Raw genomic sequence first — 11833 nt, 5'->3', positions numbered from 1 at the left:
GGATATTTGTCCTCATCTTGTTTGTTGTTAACACAACGTTTCGGCTGATATACCCTCCAGCCTTCGTCAGGTGTCTTGGGGAAATTTTGAACCTGGGTTCTCATTCCTAACGATGTTACTATTATTATATTATTATTATTACTATTATTAATCAGGTCGCTGCCGTGAATTGAACTCGGAATCTTGAGGTTAGTAGCCCGCGCTCTTAACCACTACGCCATATGCCCGTTGTGTTAACAACAAACAAGATGAGGACAAATATCCGTCAAATGTAAATAATGTAAATAATTCCTCATCTCTTAAATATAGAACTGAATTACACTTCAGTTTGATTTTAGTATACTTCTGTCTCATTTACCTGCAATTACAACATTTGGTACAAATCCTTATAAATTATCTTTAGTTCTGACCAAAGACAAAATGATTCCAATTCTGGCAAAATCATACTATCTGGGAAAGCAAGACAAGCACCATCTAACAACACTAAAATTATAAATATCAATAATAAAACTATGAAATTAATAATAATCATCTGTTTGGTTTATGTATATTCCCATGCTAGAATGGGTTACATAAATACACATCATCACTTCGCAGATGGAGGCCATTTCTTTTACTAACTCATACCTACTTTGCAAGATTTTCTTATTATGCATGTCTTTGCAAGTGTAGAGCTAATGGCTGATTTGTTAATAGGGAACAACAACTTCACCAAAAGTTCAGCACACTTTCATGCTCAATGCAGCAGAATGTAAACATTTACACACACACACACATATATATACATACACACAAAATATAGGGGTTTAGTTCACAGGTTATCTAAACGACTAGGTATGTTAGGTAAGTGCTGTAACGGATTACTAATGCTCCAAGGTTATAGCCAAGATGGCAGTTATGGAGCCATTGTAGATTTCCAATATAGCGGATATATAATTGTTAAAGGAGACAACAAACGTTAAGGCAAGGCAAACATCTCAAGTCATATATATTATTATTATTGGAAAAAATTCAAAGTCTTACAGCTGTTTCTGGGATATCCCATGGACATATATATAAATTATCATCATCATCATTTAATGTCCGTTGTCCCTGCTGGCATAGGTTGGATGGTTTGACTCCAGTCTGATTTGGTATGGTTTCTACAGCTGGATGCCATTCCTAACGCCAACCACACAGGTGTGAGAGGTAAATACAAACTTATTATCTCCATATGATTACAGCTGTTTCATAATTTCCTCCATGCAGCACACATGTACATACACATATTATATGCATAGATGCATCTGCATATACTCACATTCAGCATTATATAATACAATTATATATTCACATACAGGTGCAAAATGGAGAAAACTACTCTTCAGCTCACATATACACATATATAAATGCGTGTGTGTATACAAATACACACGCATGATGGATTTTGTACCATTTCCATCAACTAAATTTACTGACAAGCTGTTGATCAACCTAAAGCTACAGTAGAAGACTCTTGCTCAAAGTGACAATTTCCATTTCAATATAAAAATGCCAATTTAATGCATGGAGGTCAGTATATGATTCAGAAAAAGGCTTTTCTTTAGGCTTTTATTTACATGATAAGCACAATAACTACTGCCTTTCCAAGTTCAAGGTTAATACTAATATGTAAAGTGATTAATAAAACAGGTCATAAACTCAGCTTTGAACTGAACTAAATATAAGTGCCATAAAAATCAGAAATTAAACTACTTCCATTAAGTACAATTACAGAGAGAAAATATGCATGTATGTACGTGTGCACATTGCATGCGTATTTGCATGTAATAAATGAATTAAGAGGTGAGTGAACAAAATGTAATCATTACCATCATTGTTTTGTCATCTACTTCCCTATGCTGGTATGGGTCAGATGAGACTACATTAAGACTGATGCCCTTCTTGTCACCAGCCAACAGATTATATGGAGAGATATAATTGTATTATTTTTGGATCTAACTGGTCAAGAAATTACCGAGACCTTGAGTTTTGTGGGTAACAGTTTTTAAACTTGAAAAAATGATACACATGATATTTGAGGGCCATGAATAATCTTTGAAGTAATGTATGAGACACTTGTTGTTGGCACTCCGTCGCTTACGACGACGAGGGTTCCAGTTGATCTGATCAACGGAACAGCCTGCTCGTGAAATTAATGTGCAAGTGGCTGAGCACTCCACAGACACATGTACCCATAACATAGTTCTCGGGATATTCAGCGTGACACAGTGTGACAAGGCTGACCCTTTGAATTACAGGCACAACAGAAACAGGAAGTAAGAGTGAGAGAAAGTTGTGGTGGAAGAGTACAGCAGGGTTCGCCACCATCCCCTGCTGGAGCCTCGTGGAGCTTTAGGTGTTTTCGCTCAATAAACACTCACAACGCCCGGTCTGGGAATCGAAACCATGATCCTGTGACCGCGAGTCCGCTGCCCTAAGCACTGGTCCATTGCGCCTCCACGTATGAGACACTATATATGTATGATTACATACAAAATACAAGTGTGCATTTACAATGTTGTATACATAAGTGTTTGTGTATATGTCTATGTATATACAACATACTTCTTTCATTCATGTATTATTCATGCATACAAAAACATGGATACACACATTTATATGTATGAGTGGCATATTGATACGTTGCATTTTGATATACATAACTTTAGTCAAAGATAAAATAAGAGAAAATTATTTTTTTTAAATGGAGCATAATTAAAAAAATAGAGTATAATTAAAAAAATAGAGTATAATTAAAAAATATAGGATAATTAAAAAATATAGGATAATTAAATATAGGATAATTAAAAAATATATTATAATTACCCAATTGGTAAAGGATCCTGAGGCTGCTGCAGTTGTTGTGCTTGTGCCTGAACCTGTGCTTGAGTAGGAGGAGTTTGAGATGAGGCTTGCTGAGAAGCATAATTTGGGACAGTTCCACAAGCTCCGTCAGATGTGACATGGGCTGCTACGGCAACAGCTGCAACTCCTGCAGAGGCGCCACCAGTGGATCCACCAACGGCACCAGCTGTTGCACCACTAGGCATATGAGACGAACTCGATGCAAGCGGAGACACTGGACTTGGAGCCACACCGTTCTGAAGCTGAATGCCTTTTGGTGAGTGCCCTCCTTCAGCACCTCGTCCACTAGATGTTGATGCTCCAGCGCTACTACTGCCAGACGGTGTGGATGAATCTACAACAGATCAAGTGAAATGATACTAACAACAAACGAACAAACATTATGATAAAGTAATTCTGTTTTACACATGAGATACATTCCACAATATATGCTTTGTTTGCTTGGTTCATTTTTTTTTCATTTTATCTTTTCCACTTGAGAGGAAAACAAAATTTATAAAACAACAGATGAGAGAAATGAGTCACATTTTTATTGTTGTGTCCAATTCACTTTCTGGTTCTAAGCCTCAGATTTTCAGTTAAATTCACATTCTTGCACCAAATCTATTTACCTACTCTACTGTGATACATTTTAGACACATGATAAAACTCTGTGTCAGTTATAAAATAAGCACTCACAAATTTTCAACCAAAAATTAAAATCTCCTTCAGTCATTTCAGCATTTTTATTATTTCTTTAATAGTAATTTTATTATTCATGACAAAAGTATGTCAACCATTTTTAAACTAAATTTTTACACGAACTAATTAATGAGAGAACTTCAACACAGTCACATGTGCTGCTAGTAAAAACGACAAAATCTCCCCCAAATCATACCCTACCATTTTAAAAAAGGAAGGTCACAAAGGTCATAATGTAGACTTGGATATATTAAACAAGGAAAATATATGAAAAAAAAAAAAAATAATAAAGCTAAACATATATCATTCCTCTTTCTATTAACACAATTTTTTCACCCCCATTCCTATTTGTAATACTGACATATCTTGGAGAATTCTAAAACTCAGTGTATGCATATAAACTGTTCTTTAACCCCAGGTCAGCATTTACTGAGCAAACCTATGAGCAAAGGTAGCACAGTCCTAAGTATTCCATTTTCTTTTCATACACAGTACATCAAGTCAAGATAGTGTTTTATTTAATTTAGACAGTATTAAATAATTAATTGAAAATAATTATCTAGTAAAGAAATAAAAAGACAATATTAGTAAATACTTAATGTTATTTTCATATTTTCTTTTTTCGTCAAAAAGAGGAGACAACTCCAGACATGTCTGGAAGTTATCCCAACCTCTTCAGTGAAACATAACCTTTACTATATTTACTAAAGTAGTTAGAAAAGAATCTTTGAGTATATGTACAAGACTTTATACTGGTTGTGAAGGCACGTGGCCTGGTGGCTAGAGTGTTGCACTCACAACTGCAAAATCATGGTTTTGATTCCTGCACTGGGGATGTGTTATGTTCCTTAGCAAAACAGTTTCATGTTGTTCAATGATCATTTCAACATTTAACATGTGGCACACTGTGCACCTCTACAGGTAATGTCATTTGATCACCATAAACAAATCATCTGAACCAGTTGTTCAGCGAGAAGTTATGGAATCGTCATTTGTTGTTTACAACAAGAGGCCTCATCACATTGATTGGCAAGGAAAATAGAACTGTTTAGAGAATGAATAATTCAGAGATGCTGACTACATGAAAAACAATAGCTAGGATAGTTTTTACATATTTAATGCAAGGGACTTAAAAGAAAGAAACAAAAAATTAGGATTATATTAGCCCTTTAGCCTTTAAACCAGCTATATCCAGCCCAAAATATTTTTACCTCTTTTACATTCAAACTAACTAGATCCAGCCTCTCACACCTATTCTCCAATGACAGTCTAAAAATAAACAATCACATCAATGAAACCTTGAAACTACAAAATAATGCAGGATTAATTTAAAACAATGTGATAAATAAGCATTACACTGGACAAAGTAATTTGAATGCTAAAGGATTAAAACATATTAAGAGGGTACATTCTAACTTCTGGAGAAAATAAATTGGTTTCTTTTAAGCATGATTCCAGTAAGAGTTGCAATTCTTAGAACTATTCCTAAACTCAGATGCTTTGACTGTAATAGTAATAATTTCTTTGTTGTCTACAACCAATGAATCCATTTTTAAAGATGTTGATTCAAGAGAAACCTAACTGCTATTTCTACCATGCAAACCATCACATAGAGGGACCTTCATTTGATTACATGTATAAATAGTTTGTTCTAGCTGGATACTTTTCCTAAGACAAATCAATCAACCATATAAATCAGGGATATGTGACAACCTATGTTTTTGATGAAAGCAAGTAATATGCTATACTTGTTATGTAGGGTCAAGTCAATGCTTTATTTCAATAGTGATAAACACTCATGCATAGAGAAAGGGACAAGGGAGCAAGAGGGTTATTAAAAATGACTTCTATATTTGTATTTACTTAATACTTCCTTGTTTGATTTTCTGTGAAAAACTTTGGGAAGTTAGTTTTTCCCACCAAGTATGTTATATCAATGCATCAAGGTGACAAAACCATAACCCTAAAATTAATATAGTGTTTTCAACCTTGGTTACTGTAGGTCATCATAAACAATATGGGGACCTTACAACCGTACACTTTTACATTGAATGGTTTGTATAAAGAGGAGAGATGTAAACTTCAGGAGAAGCAATGTTACATAGGAACACTAGCAACAGGACTGCATATGGATTACGAGCTAAGCCTACACACATCTGTCATGTCATGGTTGGACAAACTCAAGGCAGAATCATATGATGAGAGAGAGAGAGAGAGAGAGATTGGTACAACTTCTATAACTATTTCTGAAAAAGGGAGAAAGACCAAAATCAACTTTCACACAATTTTTAATTTGAATTCATATGGTTCATTGTGAAAATTAACACTTCAGCAAATGCAGTACCATTTCACACAAGATAATTGAATAAACACAAACTCCTGTTTTAACCATCATGGCCATTTCACAGCTACTCACAGTGGTGGGTCAGCACTAAAAATACTTCTGCTACCCTACCTACAACCATAAAGACAAGTCAAACTCCTAATGGTTCTTTTACATAGTTGGTTAGATCTACGTAATTTTAAAGAATGGTTGAAAAAGCTAAAATCCCTGAAATAGAAACAGTTCAAAGAGATACATACATCATACAGTTCACTTAGTTAAAGGATAAAATAAACAGTATGATGAAATAATGAAAAATAAGTAAAAGTTAAACATAGATTTACAACATAAAAATCATGCAAGCAAGTACAAACTGCAACTTAATGAAAATAATTAAAAAGATAACAAGCTTCATTTGTGTAAGTGTTCATCATCATCATCATCATCGTTTAACGTCCGCTTTCCATGCTAGCATGGGTTGGACGACTTGACTGTTGTATAATTATATTTATATACAGACATTCACATTGATGCATGTACATGTATACACACACATATATATATACACAATTGCATATGTACACACACACAGAGTAAATAAATGCGAATGAATCTTGTGTCAGTTTCATTTATAAGTATTCTTGTTTGATCAGTTTAGCTACATAATTATTGTAATTATTAACCAAATATTCCACAGATACATATAACCTTAACAACCTTCAAGAGAATCAAAATCATAAGCTATCATAATCTACAGTCTATCTGTTTAACTTTCTCAACATTTCCATCTTCCCAAGTTCACTAACAAAGTTCTGGTCAAGCCAAGGTTATTGTAGAGACTCTTGCCTAACAACTAAGCAGTTGTGCTAAGAAGAAATCTGAACCTGTGGGACTAGTCTTGCTCAATGAAGCAAAAAACAATGTGGGCCTATACAGAGATGATGGGCTTATAACTTTCTTATAGCCTAAACAGTTTGATGTCATCAGGAAACAAAAATAATTATATTGAGAGAATTTGGGCTATGTATGACAGTCAACATAAACTATAGAATGATAAATTTCCTTATGCTTAAACCAAACTTGAAACAATCCAAAATCATTAAGAAACATAACACCATTCCATCCTTTAACCATATACAATGTAATTACTGACCAAACAACAAACATATAGCTATAACTTTCAACAAGAAGTATGAGTATATTGTTCCATGATAATGTTACATTTACCATGCAACTGACAACAGAGAACTATGAGCCTTAACCAATATCAGGAAGGAATTAAAGAATTACAAACAATAACTAGCAACTGACCCAGAAACACCATTAAGAGGCATGCATTAAGTTATAATCCATCATATATATCATTATATAAATGTTAATAGTGCAAAACATTTTCTCTCAGGTCGGAAAATATTTCCTAAGCAACCCAAAATTTTGTCAACCGTTCAGTAACAATATAAATGTAAATAAAAGGTGCATACAAAATATTTGAACTGTGAATGTAAAATTACTGTAAGTAAAAGAATTCATGTGTAATAGCAAAAATATAGAGTTTTAAACTCTAACTGATAAATACAAAGAACACTTCTTGAAAATAGCAAGCTCAGGCATAATAGGATATTCTGTTCAATGAAGACAGAAAACACTAGAGACTTTCAGAATATATTCAGGGATCAAGAGACATAGGAGAAATCTCTATTATTACATCATCAACAGAGCATCAGAATTTAGGAATGAATCTTACCAAGCTACTGTTACTATACACAAAAGAAAGAATTTACTTCAGTCAGAAGCTAGAACATACCTTCATAATGCATTACGAATAGCAAATGATGAATATTTGAAAAGGAAGTTATTGAAATTTAAAACAATAGTTGTTTCTTCTCAATAGGCTGATGTGTACAGTGGCCAACATACTGACTAAATGGAAACATTTCACATATCCCTTTCCATTTATGGTACATATAATCATATAAACATACACATACTACAAACACAGGAGCTCCTGTTTCCTTGTGTGGCTGAATAAATCCTGTGTTCAAAGGGTGACTAAAGGTCTATGACAACGAAGAATGGACATTTCTTCCTGTTTTCCTTGCTTGGAGAAAAAAGAACGCCGTTGCTGTGGTTACACACACTGACACACACACACAGGTACATGCATATGTCATTAAACACACATACACACAGTGAGTATATTACACACCCGGATGTTCGTACGTGTATCACCACCACCACCACCACCACCACCACTACCATCACCATTGTTGTTGTTGTCATTATTCTAATGCCTACTTTTCCATGTTTGCATGTGTCAAATGAGATATATAAGTGTTATACACATGTATATACAAGGTCTCTCAACAAAGAAACAAAACTTAATTTACACACATTGGCGCACGCACGTGCGTACAGACACACAAACGGTAAGTGTAATTATCATATATAAGAGATGAGAGCACTCAATGCTAGTTTGGTAGAATTTATTAGAGATAATATAATTTGCAGGATACACTATTAATCATTTTATACACTTATGTCAAAGTTGCTCTTCAGATGCAAAAACAACCCGCACCCATCATGAGTAAAAACAGAAATCTTTAGAACATCAGCTGTGTTATGGGTAAACTTAAGGCATACAAGGTTAACCCATGCATAAGGTTAAGGCATAAGGTTAACCCATGTCATCACCTGAGGCATCTATCTCCCTTCGAGTGTTGACACTAAGTACATAAATATTTGTATATACACTCATTTACCATATTTTAACATGAATAAGGAACCCTCTAACTTTTGGGGCTTAAAATTTGGAAAAAGGATTTTGTAAGGGATTATAATACTATTCGTGTATAAGAAACTCCCATATTTTTTAAATCTAATTTTTGACAAAAAAGGGTTCCTAATACATGTTAAAATACGGTACATACACACACCTGATGAATACTGAATATCATATGTGTGCCTATACTAATTCTACTGTCATCTTTTTACAAGACATAAACAAACCAACAACAGTTGTCCATACACATGTGTACATGCACAAACATGTGACCTCAGTCAGTTTCAGTAACTCTACTTATAGTAGTTAAGCCATCAGAGACAGATAATTTGAAGGTATATAGTGTACACATGTCATATAAACCAAACTAACCTGAATAAAACTTTCACACATACACATAAACATACATATAAAGAAACCCCTTTCAACATCAAACATATCTATGCATATGCCAACATAATATATACCGCCAAAAATAAATGAAGACAACCTACACACTAAACCTTAAACACACAATAAACACTCTGGCCTCTAGTACATAATCCACAAATACACATAAACATACATTCACATGCAAAAACCTACATATACAATAAACAGCAGGCACATGCATACACGCACACGTGTGCACACAAGCCAACATATAAAGGTGATATATATATATATATATACACAAACATATCGTCATACACATACACTAACATAGACACTACAGACAGACCAACATACAGACACTAACATTACTAGGGGAAAAAACCCCAACACAACAACAGGAGATCAGAGACCTCCTCATATACTGACTTCAAGTTTTGGCACAAGGCCAGTAATTTTGGGGGAGGGAGTAAAGTCAGTTACATCAACCCCAAGATTTCAAAAGGATGAAAAGCAAAGTCAACCTCGATGTAATTTGAATTCAGAACATGAAGACAAATGAAATGCTGTTAAGCATTTTGCCCTGACATCCTCATTTAATGACCGGTAGCCTGAATTGTGTGATAACAGAAACATCATCTTTAACCTTCTTCTTTCTAAGTTTACTTGAAATATAATTGAACAGGACATCTCATAGAAATAACCATTTACATACTCACATACCACTTGACATATAAACCCGTGAAACATAAAAACCACCTTTTGAGCATTGAGCCTCACAGAAGCAATGTGACCAATGCTGGTATCGTGAAACTAGCAACCGTGCTGGTGGTACATAAAAAACACCTTTCAAGTGCAGGGCCTCACAGAGGCAAGGACAAATGGCCAAGACTTTTGGCAATATGCTGTGCTTGAGAAGGAGGATCCATCAAGCCAAGCGAAATCTAGTCATGGCAGATACTGGTGCCATGCAACTGGCACATAAAAGCACCCATTACGCTCTCAGAGTGGTTGACATTAGGAAGGGTATCCAGCTGTAGAAACACTGCCAAATCAGACTGGAATCTGGTGCAGCCCCATCCAACCCATGCCAGCATGGACAACGGATGCCAAATTACGTTGATGATGATAATACTACCAAACTTACATCATAAACTCATTATCTCCACAAAGCAAACACTAAATATACACATACACACACTAACCACTCTCATTAGTTATACACTACATACAAGCACACTGACCATTCTCTCTTCTCTGCATACACAACAAGCATACATAAACACACACATACACACGTCTACACATACCTAATAACACATACATACATACATACTCTGCCCAAACAAAAAAAATTTTACCACCTAATAAATTACACACACCTATACACATATGCAGTGACATGACTAAACACCCAAATATTCTTATATATATCCACACAAACATGCACATTGTATGAATATAGTGTGTGTGTGATTTAAGATTGCAGTCATGCCAGTCACACCTATGCATGTACACACATATACACACCATAATAGTACTGGTTACAAACTCAACAACATATTTTAACCAAAACCAACCACCTGCTTACCACTGTCTGCACCAATGCTCTGTAACCAGTATGCCATGGCACACTGGTGTGCCACGAGATGATGCCAGGTATGCGACAATCTTACCTGAGCATAACTTTTTTCTTCATATACTTTTAGTTATATTTTTAGTTCAGGTGTACCGCCAGATTTCAAAAAGAAAGTGTACCACAAGTGAGAAAAGGTTGTGGAGCACTGGTCTACACACCATCTCAGCATCCACTACAATCACGCAAACATACACACAATGTATGTGTGTGGAATCGATGATGCTCGGCTATATGGAGCAAGCTAAAAATGTCAACAAGTGTACACTGCCCTTGATGGTGCTGAGTTTGGCCAGTCTTACAAGAATGGCCCACTGAAGAAAAGTGAGCTTATCTATAGGGTTAATTGCTAATAGTGGAGGCGCAATGGCCCAGTGGTTAGGGCAGCGGACTCGCGGTCATTGGATCGTGGTTTCGATTCCCAGACCGGGCGTTGTGAGTGTTTATTGAGCAAAAACACCTAAAGCTCCACGACGCTCCGGCAGGGCATGGTGGCGAACCCTGCTGTACTCTTTCACCACAACTTTCTCTCACTCTTACTTCCTGTTTCTGTTGTACCTGTAATTCAAAGGGTCAGCCTTGTCACACTGTGTCACGCTGAATATCCCCGAGAACTACGTTAAGGGTACACGTGTCTGTGAAGTGCTCAGCCACTTGCACGTTAATTTCATGAGCAGGCTGTTCCGTTGATCGGATCAACTGGAACCCTTGGCGTCGTAAGCAACGGAGTGCCAACAACAATTGCTAATAAACATATCCACTACACCCAAAATGTATCAAATATCCATCTGAACTATGCTCCTCTTAACGCCATATAGATAATGCCACACACACACACAGTGTTCACATGTTGGTGCATAAGTGTAGTTGTGTGCCAAAGTGATAAAATGAAAAGTGAATAGAGAAGTGTTTGAATCAGTGAGGGTAGGGAAGGAAAGGGGGGGCACCTATTATGTCAAATAAGAGAAGAGAGCAGAGGCTGATAGGTGTGGAATTCTGGCATAGGAAGTACGGGGAGTGCTGGTTAGGTAAATGGGTAGTGGAAATTTAAAGCATAAGGCACATATATGTAGCTATCTCACTGTTTGTGTGTGTGTGTGTGCGCGTGCGTGCGTGAGAGAGAGAGAGAGAGAGAGAGAGAGAGAGAGAGAGAGAG

At 35.8% G+C, this 11833-nt stretch overlaps 1 protein-coding gene across 3 annotated transcripts in view; it reads right to left on the bottom strand.

The window, feature by feature from the left end:
- The window catches only part of LOC106883192 (E3 ubiquitin-protein ligase Su(dx)), a 152256-nt gene that overhangs the window by 18093 nt on the left and 122330 nt on the right, over positions 1-11833 (bottom strand). For all 3 annotated transcript variants that reach the window (XM_052968641.1, XM_052968642.1, XM_052968643.1), the window contains one exon: positions 2848-3220. In XM_052968641.1, the coding sequence (XP_052824601.1) occupies positions 2848-3220 (373 nt within the window). The remainder of the gene's footprint in view (positions 1-2847; positions 3221-11833) is intronic.

The sequence above is a fragment of the Octopus bimaculoides genome, chromosome 6 (genome assembly GCF_001194135.2).
Source record: "Octopus bimaculoides isolate UCB-OBI-ISO-001 chromosome 6, ASM119413v2, whole genome shotgun sequence".
Lineage (NCBI taxonomy): Eukaryota > Metazoa > Mollusca > Cephalopoda > Octopoda > Octopodidae > Octopus > Octopus bimaculoides.
Note: the sequence above shows the minus strand (reverse complement) of the source record. Positions and strands in the feature narration are given on the sequence as shown.